At 37.2% G+C, this 20,992-nt stretch overlaps 2 protein-coding genes and 1 long non-coding RNA gene across 15 annotated transcripts in view; 1 reads left to right on the forward strand and 2 right to left on the reverse strand.

Moving 5' to 3' along the window:
- LOC108617796 (uncharacterized) lies at positions 1-10,187 on the reverse strand. Of its 6 annotated transcripts, XM_089472508.1 has the most exons (12): positions 10,089-10,187; positions 9,835-10,035; positions 4,934-9,443; positions 3,623-3,861; positions 3,397-3,526; positions 1,452-2,011; positions 995-1,389; positions 888-938; positions 645-768; positions 483-560; positions 384-421; positions 1-302 (listed from the first exon to the last, which is right to left on the reverse strand). In XM_089472508.1, exons 1-11 carry the CDS (start codon positions 10,116-10,118, stop codon positions 386-388), a joined length of 6,354 nt encoding a protein of 2,117 aa, XP_089328634.1. In that variant the 5' UTR covers positions 10,119-10,187; the 3' UTR covers positions 1-302; positions 384-385. The 6 variants fall into 6 exon arrangements, with proteins under 6 accessions (XP_089328634.1, XP_089328636.1, XP_089328635.1 ...); XM_089472510.1 differs by having other exon boundaries at positions 1-421; positions 1,452-1,942; XM_089472509.1 differs by having other exon boundaries at positions 1-421; positions 645-744.
- The window catches only part of LOC149268329 (uncharacterized), a 27,128-nt gene continuing 8,569 nt past the window's right edge, over positions 2,434-20,992 (forward strand). Inside the window, exons 1-2 of one of the 2 annotated variants that reach the window (XR_016270753.1) lie at positions 2,434-2,573; positions 2,645-20,811. This is a non-coding gene — a long non-coding RNA (uncharacterized LOC149268329). The remainder of the gene's footprint in view (positions 2,574-2,644; positions 20,812-20,992) is intronic. The other variant, XR_016270752.1, reaches the window with a different exon arrangement.
- Positions 12,246-20,992, reverse strand: part of LOC108617783 (uncharacterized) — a 15,692-nt gene continuing 6,945 nt past the window's right edge. For all 7 annotated transcript variants that reach the window (XM_089472505.1, XM_089472500.1, XM_089472504.1 and 4 more), the window contains one exon: positions 12,246-20,550. In XM_089472505.1, coding sequence (XP_089328631.1) covers positions 13,388-20,550 — 7,163 coding nt within the window. In that variant the 3' untranslated portion in view covers positions 12,246-13,387. The remainder of the gene's footprint in view (positions 20,551-20,992) is intronic.

Consider the following 20,992-nt stretch of genomic DNA (forward strand, 5'->3'; position numbering starts at 1 on the left):
TTTATATGTTACATATATTTTATTTAATATTTAAAAGTAAATAAATGCAAATAGATTAGATTGATTTCAATTTGATAGTCCAATATTTACATCAAATTTTTTTTTTTTTTTTTGCTTAAGTGGCAAGTATAAGTTAAGACATAAATTTGCGTTATAATAAATAACAAAATTCGTTGCTTTAGCCGGCAGTGTATAACAAGTAGAGATACTTCATAGCCATGCAAACTTCTTTAAGATAAACTCGTAATTGTTTCTCTGCGATATGAAAACAATCCATTAGAAAGTGGTTTTCCTCCAGTACACTTTCAGAACATGCATATAAATAGGGTTCAGAAAATAGTAGTAAATACATATATTTTAGTAGTGATTGATCAATCATTTACTTTCACAGAGAGTCAAAGCCAGACAGGTCACTCTCGAGCTATAACAAATAAATTGTATGCAATTGTTTACAAATTAAATTTTTGATGACAATATCAAACCTTTTCTGGCTTGTAAAGATGTGTATGCGGCAGTAAAAATGTAGAGCCAAGGTCCCTCTCAGCCATTGTGTTCGCCTCCTAGCAGAAATAATTTTTGTATTATTTTTTATATTTAATATAACTTAATGTTATTCGACTAGTGCCATTCTGTCTCGACATTACCTCAATTGTATTGCTTCGCGTTCGCTTTTCAAAACATAGATGAATAGATTTGGTAACAGGGAGAACAGTTGTTTCATCGAATGAACGTATATCAGCTGATCTGCACATATTCAAAATATATCCGCTTAATAAAATATTTGACATTAACCTCTACATTTAAAATATATGAAACAGTTTTGGAATTTTATTGTTTCCTCTTTTTTATACCCTTACTTTTAAATATTTGATTTTAATGTCACTTACATTTCAGTGCTATGGATATTTCTCATCCAAGATTGCATTCTATGAAAATTCCTGTAATAAAACAAATAATTGGGGACTGAGGCGTAAATTCTGTATTATTAACTTACTCCCTTGAATCCAAAAGGTCCTTTAAGCTTTCTATAGACATTTGTTGTGCTTGAGATGATTCGCAATCAGTTGTAGCTGCATTTTTTTTGCAGTCGATAATTTTGTTATTCAATTGAGCTAGCCGATCGCTGACGATTGCAGAGACCTCAAAGCCGGCAGAGACCAATGCGCCACACTCTTTACTAGAGGACTTTACCGGTGGATCAGCAATTTTATATTTAGTTTTGCTATCATTTTGAGTTACTTTGGATAATGGAGTACTATCAACCTCGCTTAACGTCAATTCGTGTTGTGTTAATTGCTGTGTGTTAGGTAGGACCGATGGATGGTAGTATTTAGCTCGTGGAATCATTACAGTAAGTGATCGATCCGATTGAACCGCCTTCTCTGATTCCTATCAGAAAATAAAACCTCTGGTAAGCAAGATTAATAACTAATAAATGATTTAAATGTTACCTTAAATGTTGAATACTGTTCTGCATTGTGACTCAATTCGCTATTTGAATCACTCAAAATGTTACGCTTGTCCATGCTTGATTTGCACATATGAGCTACAGAGGACAATTCTGACTTGTTGCTAGATGAAGTCAACATACTTGGATGATAATTGGATGTGTTTATAAATATAGGTATCGTCCTAGTTCCTCCATAGGTTTTGCGCTTCGTATAGATCAGCAGCGTACAGACCACCAACAAGATAAAAACTGTACCAATTGCAATCAGGCTAATCAGCAACATTTTCAAATTCAGTTGACACGTTGCTCCCGCATGCCAAGCAAAGCATTCACATACTGAAGTTTCATTCAATATTATATTCGACACCACACAATGGCCATGGTAGTTACATTTATCGCACCCAATAATCTCATCTGAGCAATGACGACCAGGATAAACGGGATTATCGGAAGTGTCAACATAGCCATCTGGGCAGCTACAGGTATAACTGCCTACCAAATTAAAACAGTGGGCGTGGACGAAACAATCGTTGAAGTCATCGTGCGCACATTCATCAAAATCTAAACATGTTAGATATTTATATACATATACATATTTATATTTGTCTTATTTATAAAATTCTCGTGTCGCGGTGTTTATTGTCAAACTCCCCCGGGAACGATTCTCTTGATAACAGTGACAGTTTTCGGTCATGCTTTAGGCCCAATATGACACGCCCCTAAAGGGCGTAGACTTATAAGTCTTTAGACTTTATAAATTCATAACATTAGTTGACGTCCAAAATTTCAGCGCTCTAGCTGTAAAACTCTTGGAGATAAAACTGTTTTATCTGATTTGCCACGCCCCCAATGGGCGGAGATATATTCGCCATAGCTACATACCAAATTTCAGCTTTCTAGCTCTTCAACTAACATGATTTCTGGATATCGGAAAATGCGGGATCGGGAAAATTTTAACACTTTATAGATCGGAGATATACACGAGTATGTGTTCCAAATTTCAAGTATCTAGCTTTAATAGCGCCGAAATAGATTGCGTTCATACGGACAGACGGACGGACAGCAAGACGGACATTGCACAAAACCACTATACTTATTCACTTTCGTGAATGAGTATAAAAAGGTAAGGCAAACTGTTTTTCAACTTGATTAATTTATGTTTGATTAACAGACAATGCCACGAAAACCACAAAGGTCAGATGAAGATAGGCAACAAAGCAATGCAGATGTCCGTGTAAACATGGCGCAGTTACGTGCATCACAATTGCAAGAGGTACGAGATAAGCAAATCGAGCATTAGCGTTGCCTCATCTGGCATTGCAGCTACTTTATTAAATGGATGCAGAACAGCTCATTCGGCATTCAAGCTGCCACTGAACATTCAAAATAATCGGCTTTATAAATGAATATAAATCCAAAAGGAGGACGATATTCAGACTTCGGCATAAGTAGCGCAATCTGGCTCGCTATCTGCAACATCCGATAGGCTAGAAAACGATAATGAAACACAATATCTAAATTGGATAAAACTGGTGAAAGTTTTACAATCATGCAGTTGAAAATGATCAGAAAATTATAACAGCATTCGAGCAAAGAAAAATACTATATGCTGATCCAAATATAATCCTCAAAAATAATGTACAAAGCGTTGGTGATGGCTGTAAGTACAGCAACGGAAGAACTTGTGTTAAATCTACTTTTTGGCGTTTGCCACGCCTCCTTCTGCCTGTTATATATTTTTTACGAAACCATACCCTGCCTGATTTTTACATTTTTTAAAAGTTAAGGTAAAGAAAGTCTTATGTCCTATGACTGTGGTGAGAGAGAGAGAGCAAGAGAGTTTTGTAGCCCACTGTTACATGATCTGTTATTTGATTAGGATAGCCCATTGGGTAGTTACAAAATATTAAACATAAAATAAATAATTTTGGTTGCATACAGCTTACCTTTAACTGTTAACGAATTTATATCCTCCTTTGAAGTATACAATTCGGTTCCTCCAACACTATAGTTACTCTGTCGCAAATATTTCCTAAAAACAGATTCTAAGCGTTTCACATCACTATTTTCAGACAACTGAAAAGATAAGTTTACAATTAAGGAATTATAATTATAAGTTTATAAAATTAACTACAGTTAATTATAGTTCAATTTTAGTTTTAGCGACATAACCTTTAGCAAGAAGCTTCCCAATACAGCAGCGTCCTTTCGAGAGTTGAATTCCTTTGACTGGACCCCGTAGTACACATCTCGAAAGTCGGATTGCATAACCATGCGATCGATAGCATCAACGATAATTGATCTTAAATATCGATTTTGATTTAAGGAATCGCTTACAAGCTCATCGTCAAACTTCAGCAGGTAGCTTCCGACTCTAGTAATTGGCATGCGCAACTCGAAAGTATATGTTGCTGTTGATTTGTATTGTAAAGATACAAAGAAAATGCAAAATTAAAATTTGAAATAAAATTTACGAAAATTAGTAGGGTTGTCGAAAATATATCGAAATATCAATATATCGATAGTTTTATGTTTTAATATATATGCATATATATATATATTTATGTATATATATCGGGATATATTTTTTGGTGAAGTATCTAATATTATTTTTCGATTTTTTTATACATTTGAGTTGGTCACACTCGTTATCATTTATCAATGAACCAAGCGCAAAGTAAAACAAGAAAGCTCTAGTCGAGACTGCTCGACTACGAGATCCCCTGAACCCTTCGAACAGCTGATATTTCAATAATTATTCGCATATGCACACATACACGCACACACACAGGCTTACGTACGCACTCATAAACACGCATTGGCTGCAGTGTTGGCTTACTATGGGAACTTAATTGTTTAATAACTTTTCTTGTGAATGGACTATTTTCATGAAACTTTATGAGATATAGATATGCATGTATTTGCCAAAGCACAAGTCCCTAGTATTTGAAATACGCCTTTTACAAATGTGAGGGAGAGGGGGTGAATTAGAGGGGGGGGATACATTTTGACAAAAATCGAAATTGTATAAAATGTATAAGTAGCATAACAAATTTTGAGACTCTAGCTTTAAAGATGTAGGAGATATAAATTTATTACTGGTTTTCGATAATGTTTTTAATCGATAACAAAATAACGGGACAAGTTATCGATATTTAAAGCAAAACTCGATATGCGCGTGCTATACACGGACCTAACAAAAAAATTTTTAATCTCTAGCTCCTATATCTTCTGAGATCGACGCGTTCAAACATACGGACAGACGGACGGACGGACAGACGGTCAGGGCCAAATCGACTCAGTTCGTCACCCTGATCAAGAATATATATACTGTGTGGGGTCTGCCACGCCTCCTTCTGCCTGTTACATACATTTCAACAGAACCATTTACACATTGAAAATGGGTTCAGGGTATAAAAATATTACATCGCATTTTGAATGTTTATTTAAAATTTTTTAAATCTTTAATTTAGCTCTACTTACGTTTACAGGGTCGATCCGGGAACATGCGAGCAAATCCCAGCCGACATTGACAGTGACTCACGAACTCTGAGATATTGGTACATATCTCATTTCTGTTGGGCTTACAAGCTGGATTGCAAGTCTTTGGTGATGTGATTGGACCCAATAGGGTTTTCGGAGGGGTTTCTATTAGGATACCTCCAAGCAGCACATTATTAGAGTTGATAGGAGGCTGGATTTCTTCGTCTCGAGTGGGTATATCAAATGTTATATTCGTATCATTATCCAACGGAATTTCTGGGTCGATGATTTTGCTATTCTCATTGCTATTAGCTTTTGTCATAACAATTAATATGCTAGACATGTCGGGTCGGAAGTCCAGTTTTATAGTATTATTAGTTATTATTGCATAGGTATTAGATTCATCCCCTATATAATCTAATAATTTAGTTTCGGTAGTCAGAATTTCTTTAGTATCCATTAAAGTTGGCATATATATTAAGGTACTTGGTAATTGTGGAATTATTTCCTTTTCACTACTAGCAATTCGCGATGAAGAAGATTTAATTGTTTTCGAAGTGATACTCTTGTCTTTTAAAAAGTTTTCATTAGGACGAATATCCGTTATCTTATTGAAAAATGTATTGCTATTCAAGTTCCCAATAGAAATTTTGGTGGATGAAATTTTCTCCATTGGCTCCGATGATTCCAAAAAAAATAGCGAATTTTCAATATTGTTATAAGCAGTCAAGTCTAGATTATTATTTGAGGCATTATTATCATAATAAGTATTTGTAGACACGGCTCCAGAATCCCAGATTGGTGTAGTGACAGCCTCTTGTATTTTTTTTAATATCGAAAATGTTTTAACAACAGACTCGGTTATGGTTTGAAGCTCAGCGGCATTTGATGAAACTGCTGTTAAGTTAGTTAAATTGAAAGTATTTGGTGTATGGGGTTTCCATGCATTAACTGTCTTTGTGGCCGATAGAAATTTTTCTGAGTTTATTACATTATCTGATTCGTTAGATATTGTATGTACAGCTATTTGACTGTAACTCGCGCCTTTCGGTGCTAATGGGTTATGCTTACCAGATTCCTTCAGTTTGGATGATAGTTTTGTATCTTTTCGACTCTCAACTGTGTTAGTAGCTTTTATCATGGATTTAGTTATTGTTGGCTTCTGGGTAATAGCTTCCATAAATATTGATGATACTTGTATATATTTTCGATTCGTAGCTGCAGATGAGAGTGTGATGGATTTTATCATGAACTCAGTTGTTGTTGGTTGATGGGTAATCGGTTCCTTATATATTGATAATACTCGAATATCTTTTCCATCCGTATTTTTTGATGGTGATCTATTGTATATATTATTAACTCTTGATGGTGATGACGTCGGCTCTGATTCCAGAAGTGTTGGTGGCTGCAATCCAACTACACTTTGGTTAACCTCTGTTCCATAGATCAATGGTGAAGATGTCTTTAGAAATGTTACCAACGGTGGAGGCATCAATATTGTGGGAAATAGTTTAGTTGGCTTAATGGTATTATCCATATGATTCACTAATGGGAAATTGTATTTTTGTTTATCCTGTGGCTGTGGTCTTATATTAAATTGTTCACCAACTGCCACAAACAGCTTTTTGGATAAATCATTTGGTTCTTGGCTTGCTTGAGTTTGAGTTTGGGTTTTGATTTCAATTGACTTGACAAACGGGCGACCCAAGCCGATAGTCTGAAAGGGTGTAAACGATAGCCATGTATTTACTGTGCTAGAGCTTTCCACATCACGAGTAGTTGGTGGTTCATGAAAATTCGCAGAAATATTTTCGTTTTGTAAATGATAGTTCGAGTTGTAGGTAGTATAGTCAGCATTTTGATCTTGATATGAATTTAATTCTCCACTCTCATAAGGGGTAGTACGCTCATCATAGATGGGATATGGATATACCAGGCTTTGCGATTTTTGTTTATTTGATTTGATTGAGCTAGAAGCAATGCGACTTAAATCTGAGTGCACGTTCCATTTTGTAAAAATTTCGCTAAAATTCCATTTGTCATTGGTGTTTTCCAATTTATTCTGACTCTGATCTATAATTTTTTTATTCGATAAGGATGATACTATTATAATCGGTTTGCTGGAACTGATAGTTTTGCTACTAATATTTGCATTTCGGACAGTTATTGTCGCGCTTTCAGTATTTTTATAAAAGTTATGATTACGTTGCTTAAATATACTACCTATTGGTTTTATAATGCTCGAATTATAGCCTGTATTAGCTACGTTAATGGATAGCCTCGTATTCTGAGGTGTGAGTTCAACCTCAACGTGTGCTTTATTCAATGGTATTTTAATAAGAGGAATGGGGGATGTGGCAATGTGGCCCCGAAGAGCAGTTGCAAATGGAATGTTTTCACTTTCCCTCTTAAAGGTCAACGGTGGGACATTAATGTTGACATTGTGATTAAGAACATCTGTCTTCAGATTTACATGATGATGAGCAGATATCTTTGCTGATATTTTGTTGTAATAATTATTGTCAGATATTGAATATGTCATGGTCGTTGGTAATTGTGTAGCGAATATTTGAGGTATTTGTTTTATTTCCAAAATTTCATTATTGTGCAACTCCGAATTTAAATTACCAATTAGTTTCTGTGATTCAGAGAGGTAACCATTGTCATTATTGCTTGATCTATTGTAGATACCTGGCAATTTAAACTTGGCTTCTGATGATGATGACGGTGTACTGAACTCCGTATATCTGTGAACGGCTTGCGATGCTGGTGGCCGAAGTATATGGTTGTAATCATGTGCTTGCAATCGGTGCTGATTTCGGTTTGTTTTCATTCGGTCCAGATTATAGTCCCCATTTACCACACCGGCCGGTGTGATGCGTGGTGGGGTCAGAGAAAGTGGTATTGGTGGTGGAATCCAAGTTGATTTTTTTGATGGTGGCACGTTATAATTTGTTTGGTTTGCATATTCTATTAATACATCATTGTCGCTGTGTGTTGTGGACAGTACATTTCGACGAAAATATTGCAGGCCTATTCCGATCGGTCGGCCAATAATAACATCAGCATTTGCATTTATAATTTCGCCAGGTCGTATTGATATTCCATTATTCAGCACAGAGTTTCCATAGGCTAAATGGGGTCTTACTGATTCAATATATGTTGGTGAAGTTGGTGAACTATTACTATTTTGCTGTTTTAGCCAGCTGTCGATTGCTCCATCTGGAAAATCGGGTGGATTGATGTGAAGACTATACGCTGCTACCCTTTTGAGATTGATGTTTGAACTAGTTATGTCTGACTTAAAGTGGTTTATTGCATGGGAATTAGGTTTTGTACTATTTGTTTGAAAAACAGTATGTTGTTCAGATGTTTGTAAAGGTATGTAAACCGGCTTTTCGTCTAATTGATTTTGTATTGAGAGCGTATTGGTTTGATTTTTCTTGCTTACAGAGGGATCATCCATATTCTGTTTTATATCCGCTTGTCGATTAACTATATTTTTTTGTAACAACTCGGCCATTACGTTAAATACTGGTCGAAAGCGTTGCAGGTTTAAAGAACCAATTAGTTGATCTACGGTCGGTGAGGCTGGTATTGATGAAGATTGAGAAGGTTGCTTCTTCACTGGCTTGAGATACACACCGTTGTCTTCCGATTCTGAAAGCTTTTGATCAAGGCCTTGCTGTAATTTGCTTTGACTATTTGTAGTTTCAACTTGATGTGTATTAGCTATAACGCTAGTTGGGCTTAAAGAATCATTGGAACTCTGTTTTACTAATGATTTGTTGACGGATCCTTGATCACGTATCAGAACTGTGGGTCTTGCAGTCGACGAGTTTTTCTTTATCTTCACGGCAGTTACTTGCAATGTTTCTCCACTTAGCAGGGTAGCTAGTGTGGCAAGTATTTTTCGATTATTTTTCCCCTTTGTTTGTATTAGCTGAGTTCGGAACATGGATACAAGCTCCGGTTGCAGCAATGAATTTGGCACAACGTCCGTGATAATATTGACAATCACCTTTGTTTGTAAATTAGTTTGTGTTTCCATTTCGTTTTCGGATATGGATGACTGTCCTTCAGATTTTAAGCCTAAAGCTGTTGACAAGTGGTATGTAACTGTTGTCAAATAAGTTTTCGTTGCATAAATTTGGACTTCATCCATTTCGCTAGCTGCTGCAAGAGACCCTGGATTTTTTAACTCCGATGCACCTCGTGGCGGAATAGATTCCGTGATGACAACTTGTGTCAAAATATTTTCATCTTCTAGAATTCTCGTTGAGTTCACTTCATCTAGATGTGTTCTTATTACATTCAATGGACTGTAGTATGTATTTGTATCTAAAAGAGGAGTTGCATCTTCTGAAGGCTGCAGATACGAAATATAATCCTCCGGCCCAGTCACTGTATTAATTATTGTGTAACTTGATCGGATAACAAAGTCGTTGTTTTTAATTGAATTATAATAATGGTATGTTGTTGGAAATATTCCCACCGCTAGTTCGGGTGTCTAGGGGTAGATGATTAAAAATCTATTAGAAAATTGATAATTGATATAATTGTTTTTGTGAACATGTCTACCAATTGAAAATAAAACTTATTTCCCGTTCGTAAGCCAGTGGTTAACATTGATATATATTGATATATACCTGGATATGATATATAACCGGGTATCAGGATTAAAAAACTAAGCAATGTTGATCATTACATATCGATAGACAATGCTGAAAAAATGATGGAAGGCAAGAAAGAATGCACAAATAACGAATTTTTTTGTGCTTGGATGCTAAAATGCAATTTAATTTCTTTGATTTTCTGGACTGCAGTAATATTTTGATATCTTTTTATGAATAAATGGTGTTGATAGTGCTCCTGCAATGGTTCCTGAAAGTAATACTTACATTTGAAAGAGTTACGCCAAGCGACAATTTGCTGCTTGCGCGCAAAAATTTGCGCTCCTCCGTTTGGCGATTTAATATGACCTTTTCTCTACTTTCCACTGTAGTGCTTCCCTTGTTAAGGTATGTGGTATGATATGTATAGGTGGTTAGGCACGTCTTTGTAATAAATTGGTTTTCTTCAATTGGAATCGAGAAATTCTCCTAAGGCGAAGAATGAACGGTAATGGATGATCAAAATATATATTCATTTTTACCTGTCTAACAGTAGGCTCTGTCAGGAGCATATGATTCTTAAGTGTACTGGGTGCAAGAGTGATAGGTTTCTGTTGAACATTCCTCGATGGCAGACTAATCGACGAGCTACGAATTGATGACGCTTGTTTATCAATATGCTTGATTTTATCGCTTGCAATTATGAGCTCTACTCCATTCGACATAACATGTGTGGCTAAATTGAATCTAGCCTGATCCAAACTCTCGTTCAATATGTTATCGGAATTGGCCGCAACTAACTGGTTAGGGTCAGCAAGCATACGGATATTCTGAAGGCGGGATATTGAGTCAGATGTTGATTCACTTTTACTACTATGTGCTGTTTCATGTTTAACGTGTCTGTTATCGTAGCCTGCATCGATTACAAGAATTGTATGTAGACATTTAGGGTCTGAAGCAAAATGCAAACGAGCTACCTTCCTTTTAATTTTTTGTTAAATAAATTTCAAATGTCTATTTACATAGTTTTTATTCAATTATAATTCAAATTTATGACTAGTGTTAATTTATATATAAATGTCATTTTAAACAAGTTACCAAATAAATTTTTTGTTCATTCGGACACAAAAATCTATCAACGATTGAAGTACATACATATATAGTATGAATTTTGTTAATCATGATCAAGCCAGAGTCGATCTAGATCTGTTCGTTCATGTTTGTTTGTCTGTATGTATATCCCAAGAACGTGTTTGACTGAAATCGAATTTATTTATTATGCCTTTGGAATAAATTTTGCGAATTTTGATTATGCATATTATTTTTATACAAATTAAAAAAAAAAAAACAAGTAAGAAAGCTGTAGTCGAGACTGCCCGACTACGAGATCCCCTGAACCCTTCGAGCAATAGCTGTTTCAATCATTTTTCGTGTCTCTCTGCTAATACAAGACACACACACGCACACACACACACACACACGCATACACACACAAGCATACACACACACATATACACACACATCATACACACACACACACACACACGCGCACGCACACACACACACACACACAAACACACACACACGCACGCACACATAAACACGCATTGGCTGCAGTGGTGGCTTACTATAGGAACCTAATTGTTCAAAAAATTTACTTGTGGATGTACTTTCTTCATGAAACTTTCAGATTATGATTATAACTGGGAAATACATGTATTTGCCAAAGCACAACTCCCTAGTATTTGAAATACGCCTTTTACAAATGTGAGGGTGAGGGTGTGAATTAGAGATGGGGGGTAAATTTTGACAAAAACCGAAATTGTATAAAATGCATAAAGTATACATAACAAATTTGGAGACTCTAGCTTTAAAGACGTAGGAGGTATAAATTTATTACTGGTTTTCGATAATGTTTTTAATCGATAACAAAACAACGGGGCAATTTATCGATATTTAGAAAAAAATTTCAAGTCTCTAGCTCTTATATCTTCTGAGATCGACGCGTTCAAACATACGGACGGACGGACAGACGGACAGGGCTAAATCGACTCAGCTCGTCGCCCTGATCAAGAATATATATACTTTATGGGGTCTGCCACTCCTCCTTCTGCCTGTTACATACATTTAACAAAACCATTATACCCTGATTTCTCTAGTATTTGAAATACGCCTTTTACAAAAGTCTAAGTCTACATTTAAAATTTGGAAGCTCTAGCTCTAAAGGTGTAGGAGATATTGTTAAATAACTAGCTTTCGATAATGTTTTTAATCGATAATAAAATATCGGGAGTAGTTATCGACATTTAAAGCAAAACTCGATATGCGCGTGCTATAAACGGACCTAAAAAAAATTTCAAGTCTCTAGCTCTTATATCTATTGAGATCGACGCGTTCAAACATACGGACAGACGGACGGACGGACAGACGGACAGGGCTAAATCAACTCAGTTCGTCGCCCTGATCAAGAATATATACTTTGTGGGGTCTGCCACGCCTCCTTCTGCCTGTTAAATACTTTTCACAAACCCTGATTTCCCATTTTCAAAAATTAGTTACATATTCTTCAGTTAAACTTTTAAATGTATTGCTGTACGCCTACCGGCAGCATATGTATGTAAAACAGTACTTCGACCCATAAGAAGTGTCGTAACCTCCTTATTTTGTATGCAAAATAAAATATTTACATTATATTATAATATTTTTGAAATCAATAATTTTATTAACAAGAACATATCAAAATACAGAAAAACATACCATAACATAACATAACATTTTTTACATTCAATACATATTCACATATAGTGTACATACAAATTAAAATATATATTAATAAGCCCATCTTACACAAATATTTAAGAATATGTTGATAATGGTTTTACTTGACTTTAGATGTAACACAATATAATATATATATATATATATGTAATGCAATTCAATCATTATCGCATAATGTACTCCCATACTAATAAAAAATGTGTGTGTATTACGTCATTTGTGTCTGTGTGTGTTTGCGGATGTAAATTTTATTATTAATATATTAATACATAGTATATATATACAGTATTCCTAACTATTGCGGATTTATAAACTATTCGAACAATAATTAAAAAAAAAAAAACGAAATTCAAATGTGTCTCATTCATTCTGTGTTTTCTCTCAGGCCCCCGTATTAGTATTAGTCGGGGTAAATTTTAGTAACAATAGCTATCATATTATTCAAGTCAGTATGCGTATGCATTGTGGTGAGTGTCGCATGCCGCGTACTCACTCGGGAAATGGACTGCAGTTGCTCGGTCTGATTACGGCATATGTGTAGATACGTGTATAGAACACGGTTGTTATTACTGTTATAGTCGGATGTAATGTCTGCTCTGGAATCCCCCTAGACAACATGGTGGATTGATGGACTTTCATTCTTAATTTCTTTTTCATTCATCTTCTAAGTCGCATTTTTATTGATGATGGTGATTCACAGGCTCGTAGGTATCGATGTATGATTCTGTTGTCGATAGAATCGTAGTTTGAATTTTGAAAGTATTATCTGTTGGTTTTTTTTTTAGACTATTTTGGAAAATTACAACACGCTCTTTGGTTGCGTTTTCTCTTCATTATTAAGCTACTATATAATTCGTCTTTGTTATTAAGATTCTTGACTAGTGATGGGCATATAGAATTAAGAGGCTTACATCGCAAAATTACCTTAAGCACTAGTGTTTCTGATAACCCATTATTTTACGCTTGTATATGCGCTTAGTGCTGTGAAGACACTGTCTACGATGAATATACAAATGGGTATTGCAGACCTGCATCTGAAGTGGGGACAAGTCAGTGGGGTCATTTAGACTAAAAAATTTACTGAATTTGAATAATTGCTGTTTTTGAAAGCCTCCTTGGTATTCGAAGGTATTGGCTGAACGTTTTGCTTTGTTGCTGTGGCATACCACAGCTCGACATCCCCAATTATGCTTTCTAATGTAGCTGTACGATCTCTCCAAGCACAACCATTACCCGTACCACAGCCATACTCATCGGAATCGGAGTTGACTGAGTTTTCACCCAGTTGATAAGGTGAAACATATGATAGGACTTGTTCGCTCTCTCCAAATGCATATATATCATCGGGATTATGTAAAGAAATCGTCTCTTCTTGGTCATTAATGTGTCTTTTGTGCAAACTTGATGGCGCTAAGTGATCATAACTACTGTACACAGTAGATAAAACGGTGCTAAATTCTCCTGGTCTTCGTCCAGAGACATATAACGTAACTACGCTGCTCTCTTCCTCAGACTTCGATTGTTGCTGTTTGTTCCGCTTTTGACCTTTGTTCGATTTCCTTGACTTTTTGCGGTTCTTACTGGTGTGGATATGCTGATCATCGATGGCTATGATATCATCAATATTATTGCGTGCGCTAATGGAACCACCATCAAATCGCACCCCATCTTCCAGGTCCTGCAAGTTGTCACTCAATAATATTTGGGACGATGCCGTTTGCATTACCTGAGACATCTGAGCCTGCTGTTGCTGTTGTTGTTGTTGCTGCAGCAGCAATTGCTGCAACAGCAGATTATTTACTTGGGCCACCTGACTTGATGCCTGTACCACCTGATGACTGGGCGTATTAACAATTGTATCTACGTTATATTCAGTTGCGGTTATGGTCTGAGCAGTCGTATCAAAAACAGTTGTTAAGATCTTCTTTCCCTGAAAAGTGATTGGCAAAATTGTAGATTTGCCATCGTATATAGTTGTCACATAAGTCGAAGTATGTGTACGATATTCCGTAACCGGTGCTGACGGCTCAACAACACTAATTGGGCTCAATAATTGGGGCTGACCGATCGCCCCTAAAAGTGGATTGCTTGGCAAATTGATGTTGCCTAATAACAGTTGAGATAGCAAAATGTTGGCCAATGGTGCATTGGATGCTATCTGCGGCTGCACAGTCGAGACCAGGTTCTCTACAGAATACACTGTCGAGGGTAGAACGTGCGAGAAGGATGTTCTGCGCCCACGAATCGTTGTCGGAGTAAATGTAACAGTCGATGTCAATGAGTCGCGCAGCAAATACCGTGTTAGCTCAGTGGCACCAGCAGAATTAATGGCGGATTCTTCACGAGTTAGGTACAATGATAGTTGCCCATTGCTTCCCAAAATTTGGGTGTATTGATGTGGTCCTAGTACCTCAAGACTTGTCTTCGCAGTCACAATATTTTTGTATTCAGTCACCAGTCCATTAACAACAGGCACCGTTACTTCCGCTGGTATCAAATGCGTAACCGTGATAGTAACGCTGCCCAACTCTGTGGATTGCGAGTCCGAGTTGTATTCAATGCGACTTCTTCCACGCATCGTAGTGCGGCTTCTTGCTGACACATTTGTATTGCCTTTACGCGTACGTGCTGTGTTTGTGGCACGGTTACCAGAATTTTCCATATTATTATTATGCTTGCTGTAGCTCTTCAGACGGCGCGATGCACTAGTTGAACTGGAAATAGTCGTGGTGTGCCGTGCACTCGACTGTTGGCGACGAAAGTTTGAAGATGTGCCACTCTGTCTGCTCTTTGTAGGAGCATCTTGCTCTCTCAATGTAAATTGAGTACGCGGCGATGTGGGCCTGCTTGGACGAATCGACCTATGGCTTGCGATGGCAGGAGCGGTGGTACTTGTATATGGCTTATGCGTCCCCATGTATCTTGAGCCGAAACGTGAATTCATTTTCGGACGTACTGAATGTGGGTGAGTTGTGGATAGTGTCCGCTCATCGCTATTTAAAAGAATTGGCTCTTCGGTTGTGACAGTTTTTGGTCGACGAAATCGAAATTTGTTCCTATTTAAGGTATCAGCTTCACGACGTCTACGTGAAAGTTTTGAAATACTGCTGACTGTTGCTGCGGTTTTATTTGAACTCCGGCGACGTCTAGCCTCATTTTGTACCTCGCCATCAGCATCATCATCTTCGCCTTCATCATCATCATCGTAATCAGAATCACTTTCCGTATCATTTATATTCTGGCTGGCATCTTTGTCTGCTTGAGCTTGATCTTTTTGTTGTTGGAATAATCCTCTTGGAGGGAAAAGATTGTTTTGGGGTCTAGCTCGCGCTTGAAGACTTGAAATTGTGGGTCGCTGAAAACTTCGTGGTCGTGTCCTTGCTGTTGTCGTTGTTGTTGTTTTTGTCGTTGTTGTAGATGTTTTGACCCGTCCAGTTAATGGATTTCTTCTCGGTGAAATGGTAGCTAGATTAGCCCGTGGAACAGGAGTAAATCCACTCGGCCGTCCGAGTGGTCGACGGAAACGCAATAAGGAATTCTGATTACGTCTAGAAACTTGATTATTTTTCTCTTCATCAGCATTGCCTTGAGTCGACTCTTCAGTGGAAGTCTCTTCATCGCCATCGACATTATCTGAATTATGTTGGTTAAGCGTTGATGTGGTCGCACTATATGCCTGCCCAATTACTGAGGCTGGTCTAATTCTTTGTCTGGAGGTGCCAACATTCAGTGCAGAAGCTCGAAAATTAATGCTGCTGGATGGACGGAGTGAAGAACTAATGCTTAGTCGCCGTGAACTGGATACGAGAGAAGCACGTGAAGAGGACACAAAACGATTTCTAGATGGAGCAAATACGGTGCTTGCTAAACTAAAATTAGAGCCTGATTGACTAGTGCCCGCACCAACCGCGGTGTTGGTAGACGACTTTATTGGGCGACCAAACAGACGTCTAGAAGAAGATGTTGAGCCGCCGTCCAGAGTATTTATTGGCGCATTCGAAATAGGCCCCCTACGCGATGAACTAAATCTGCTTACAGATTTAAGGGCCGGAGTTGCTGTTATTGTTGGTGTTATGTCAGATCTGGTGATAATAGTGGCACTGCTTGGACTTAAAGTTTTTTGCTTTGGCGCAAATGTTGGCCTGTTCCGAGAAGCAAATGGTCTTATCACAGGCGCAAATGTTCGTTTCTTTGCTTGCTGAGATAAGCTAGCAGTATTATCGTCAATATTATCAGTAGATGTTGATTGCTCGATAGAATCGGTATTAATGCTACCCTCAACTTCTGTAAGCAAGGACTGAAGACTTACCATTTGAGTGGTGGTAATCTCGTCAGATGTTGAAGTCGCTTGTATTGTAGCTGTAGGTATTCGTTTTTCAAAAATAAAGCTTGAGGTACTCTCAATAATTTGTGCATATCGATTATTTATAATCGTACCAATCACTTTTGATTGATACAAAGTTGTTGTACTATTCCCAATTCGTGTACCCTCTATTAGTCTAGCCAAGCCAGTTTTGTATAGTCGGGATGATCCTGATTCTAATGTTTGTTCAGTTGCAGGCGAATTGGATTTCTTTACTTCATCGATATACAAGCTCGATGTACTGCTGGTGATCTCTATGGGAATACCTTCATTGTCAACGGTTGATTGAACTTGCGTTGTAAAATACAAAGTGCTGATTCCATCCGCATCAATTATATGCTTATAGTCATAGAATATGATATCTTTGTTTTTATTCTCGTAATTATTTTCTGAAATATATATTGGCTGAGGCTGTGTTATTATCATTGTCGGCTCTATACTCGTTGTTGAAGTTTTTGAAATCGCACTGATTAGGGGTGTTATCACATTTGTAACGGTCTCGAAACGGGAATCTGTAACAGTTTTATTAGCGTCATATGATGTTGTATAATATGTATACGTGGTATAAAAGGTTGTCAGCTCTGATACTTCACTTGTGCCTAAATTTATAAAGTTTTTGTCATCAAGTTTGGGATTAAGTGGAATATTCTTTAAATTGTTATTACTAAAATTATTATTTTTTTGGCCGCCTTCGTTTGATATGGATGGCAAGTCGGAAATAGAAGTTGAACTCGAGCCCAACTCAACGTCCAATGCTAAACGACTTGTCGGCTCTATCACGTTTGATATGGTTTCCTCTCTGCTAATTGTGGTGATCTCTCCGTCCTTAGCTAATTTAGTCCAATAAGTAAATGTGGTGAAGAAAGTTATAGGAAGAGTAGCCTCATCGCTGACAAGAACCTTTGTTGGCTGTAGCGTTTCCGTGGCAATATTGGTTACAGTTTCGAGTCGACTCACAACATTCGTGCTATCCGAAACATACATCGTTGTGTAGAATGTGAATGTAGTAAAACTTGTCTGTAGCAGAAATGTGGCTGATGGTATGATTTCTTCCGTATTGCTCTCAGAACTAACTTGATCATCGTCATGGTTTTTTCCAACAACTTGTTGTTCGCCATTAGAACTGCTTGATCGTATGTCAGTAACCAATGTAAAATGCTCTTCTTTATTTTGCGATATTTCAGTACCTTTTCTATCTTCAACCTTAGGAATATCCGACTGGAACTCAGACACGGATAGGGTTATACCATGATAGAAAGCTGAAGGTGTTGTAGATGGCACTATATCATCAACAATTGTTTCGGTAGTCCCTCCCAATTCAGTGACATAATTGGTGAACACTTCGGTTCTAGACATTATATCTGTTTCAGTATCAGCGAAAATCGTTGTGTAGTAAGTATAAGTTGTATAGAATGTTTTTGTATATTTTGTATCATCCAAATATGTGTTTTGCTCATCAAATTTTTTCGTTTTTGAGTGTTCATCGTTAGCCGTAAAGTGCAATAGGCTTTCAAGTTCATCGGGAATCATATAACGGGTTTGTGTAGCCTGTATGTTTGGCGATGATGTGATCCTCACATCTATAGTTTGAGTTTCTGTAGAAAAGCTCTGTATATCGTTTATGGTTACAGGGTTTTCGTCATTACCCAAAGTCGAGGTAACAATATTTGTAATAATCTCTGTATGGCTAGATACAGTTGTGGACTGGCCTTGAAAAAATGTCGTCAAATAGGTATAGGTTGTGTACAGTGTTTTGTATATAAGATCAATTTCATCTGAAACATTATCACCTTCATAATCATCATTTTCGTTATCATTTACATTTACAGATTCTGCAACGTTATCAACAGCAACTATTAGCACATCCGTCGCTGTCTCTGCGTCTATTGAGCTTTCTTCCCTGACTGTTGGAGCTGTGGCCTCTGTTTGACTCTCCGCCAATGCATCTTTTGTGCCTACAGCGTCGCTGATGAACGACTTACTAGACTGAACAGACTCTTGCAAAACTGTTGTTGGCTTTTCTAATTGAGGTGATTCAATTATTTGCGTTGGCTCGAGGCAATAGAATTTAGTTGTCTCCTGCATATCAAATGGAACGAGTTCTTTTTTGTCGTTTTCATGATTTTTTGTACTCAAAATCATATCTGTGTTTGGCAATTGAGTGAAAAATACTTGTGACGTTATGTGTGCACAGTTTCCTTCGGCAGCCTCGTTCGGGCTACTGATTTCCTTAATCATAGGTGGAGTTTTGGTTACATCTTCAGATATTTGAGAATAGAGAGTGTATGACTTTTCTTCATCCTCTAAACTTGTAGTGTCTGAATCCCCCGTCGAAGTGACCTCTGTTGTAGTTTCATCCTGTTCAGTTGAGATTGTTGCTATTGGTCTTGGTGGTGTTATTGAAAGATGATTACTTTTCACAGAAGTAGGCTCGACAAAGCTTGCAAATGGATCATCATCAATGAATATGGTTGTGGCTCCTTCATGTACCTGATTTGATTCACCTATTTGGTCTCTAGAAACACCACTTTCTCTAATGACTTCGGAGGAAGAAAGTGATAAATGGGCTGGCTGGTATTGCGCTTTGGCTAACGACGAATATATTTGCAAAATTTCTTGATCAGTAGGCAGTGAAAACATGGGCTTAGATTCAATTGTGCCAATATCATCCGATATAACTTTTTGAACTGTTATAGAATCAAGAGTGGGTGTTGGAAGCTTACTAACTTCTGACATTAACTCGGATGTTTTTGGTATTGAAATCTCGACCATATCGCTTCTTGGTGGCTCTGTAGCATCACTGAAACTAGCCGAAGCATTTATTTCTATTGTCGTAGGACTTACGGCCACTTCAGCTGTTTTTGAGGAATGAATGAAAGTTGTCATGGTCGTCAAAACTAAATTAACATCACTGGTTCTAAGCGTAGCCATGCCTTTTATTGATGTTACATGGCCAAGAGACGGACTAGACTGCGGACTTCTTGGCAGGAAAACAATCAAGCTGTCGCCCACAAGAGTTGTGAAATCAGCAAAGCCATAATATGTGACAGTAGATAATTGTCTCTTTGGTATATTAATGGGTTGATGATACGTTTTATCCCCTTTCACATTTTGCCCTAAATTATGATAAATCTTCGCGGAGCGTCCCTCTTCACTCGGGTTAGCATTTAAATCGGCAATTATCTGTGTATCTTGACCTTCGTTTATTTGATATCCACTAGGCTCAAAATTATTTTTAACCGTAAACGTTGGTAAATCACCAATCGACAACACTTTATCAGCAGCAATGTTGCTGACATTGTCCTCCATATGCCTAGAACGAGTAGCAAACTTTACATCCGAATTATCTGTTATATTTTTAATGATCGAGTTTGACGCAACAGGTTTTGAAACCAACTGACTGTCCGACTTTAACATAATAAAATCCGTGTTACCAATAAATTCATGATCATTGCCATTTAAAGGGACCCCAACAGCTTCCAGAACTAGTCTATCATCAATTTCCTGCCAATCTGGAGAGTCAGCATTCAGTAAATCGTTGTGACTTTGCAGATAGGATCGTGTTTGCGAAGACTGAACACTATCGCCCACCCAACTGGTGACGACCGATGGTAACATGCTATTGGGGCTTTTTTCAAACAATACTCTCGAACTTTTCTTCAGATACTGGGCATATAGTCGCCCATTATTTAAGGTAGTTCCCACGACCTGGGTGGCATATTCAGTTGTGACACCCTCTTGAATGAATGTTCGGGCTGTTGAGGTTAAGAGGCCAATTTCAGGTCGTACGGAAAGAAATCGGCCATAACTATCACCTAAACGTCCCACTCCGTTCTTGTTAACCAACAATACAGTAGTCAAATCTAATATGATGAATTATTACACAAACACACACAAAAACATGATTAACATTTCGAATCAATATAAAGTATACATGATATTGATATACAATAAATAGCATGTTATAGAAATATGGTACAAATATTTACAAAAGCATATATATAATAAAAATAAAAGAGGAGTTTTTAGAGATTATATCAATATATCCAGAATATACAGCATAGAGAGATGGAGAAATCATTTACATAAAAAGAAATAAAGAAAAGAAGGAACAAAAGAGGTAAGTAAGTTCATACATAATACAACTTAAATACAACACTGGTATTTTATTTACGTTTACAAATAAGTATTGTATAAATATATATGTATGTATATTTTGTGAATCTGTTTCGAGCTTGTTTTATGCACGCGTTTCTCCTCTGACATAAAATTCGAAACAGGCCTGTATATTTAAAATGTACTAAG

This window comes from Drosophila arizonae, chromosome 6 (assembly GCF_054131065.1).
Source record: "Drosophila arizonae isolate 15081-1271.41 chromosome 6, UAZ_ARI_1.0, whole genome shotgun sequence".
NCBI classification, from domain to species: Eukaryota; Metazoa; Arthropoda; class Insecta; order Diptera; family Drosophilidae; genus Drosophila; species Drosophila arizonae.

Bases quoted from the DNA above. Each gene is read 5' to 3' on its own strand.
- LOC108617796 (XM_089472508.1), bottom strand. From the start codon at position 10,118: ATGCTCCTGACAGAGCCTACTGTTAGACAG. The intron at 9,444-9,834 runs GTAAGTATTACT...ATCTACCCCTAG, and splicing joins TTGGCGTAACTCTTTCAAAT to ACACCCGAACTAGCGGTGGG. The intron at 561-644 runs GTAATGTCGAGA...TATTTCTGCTAG, and splicing joins CGCGAAGCAATACAATTGAG to GAGGCGAACACAATGGCTGA.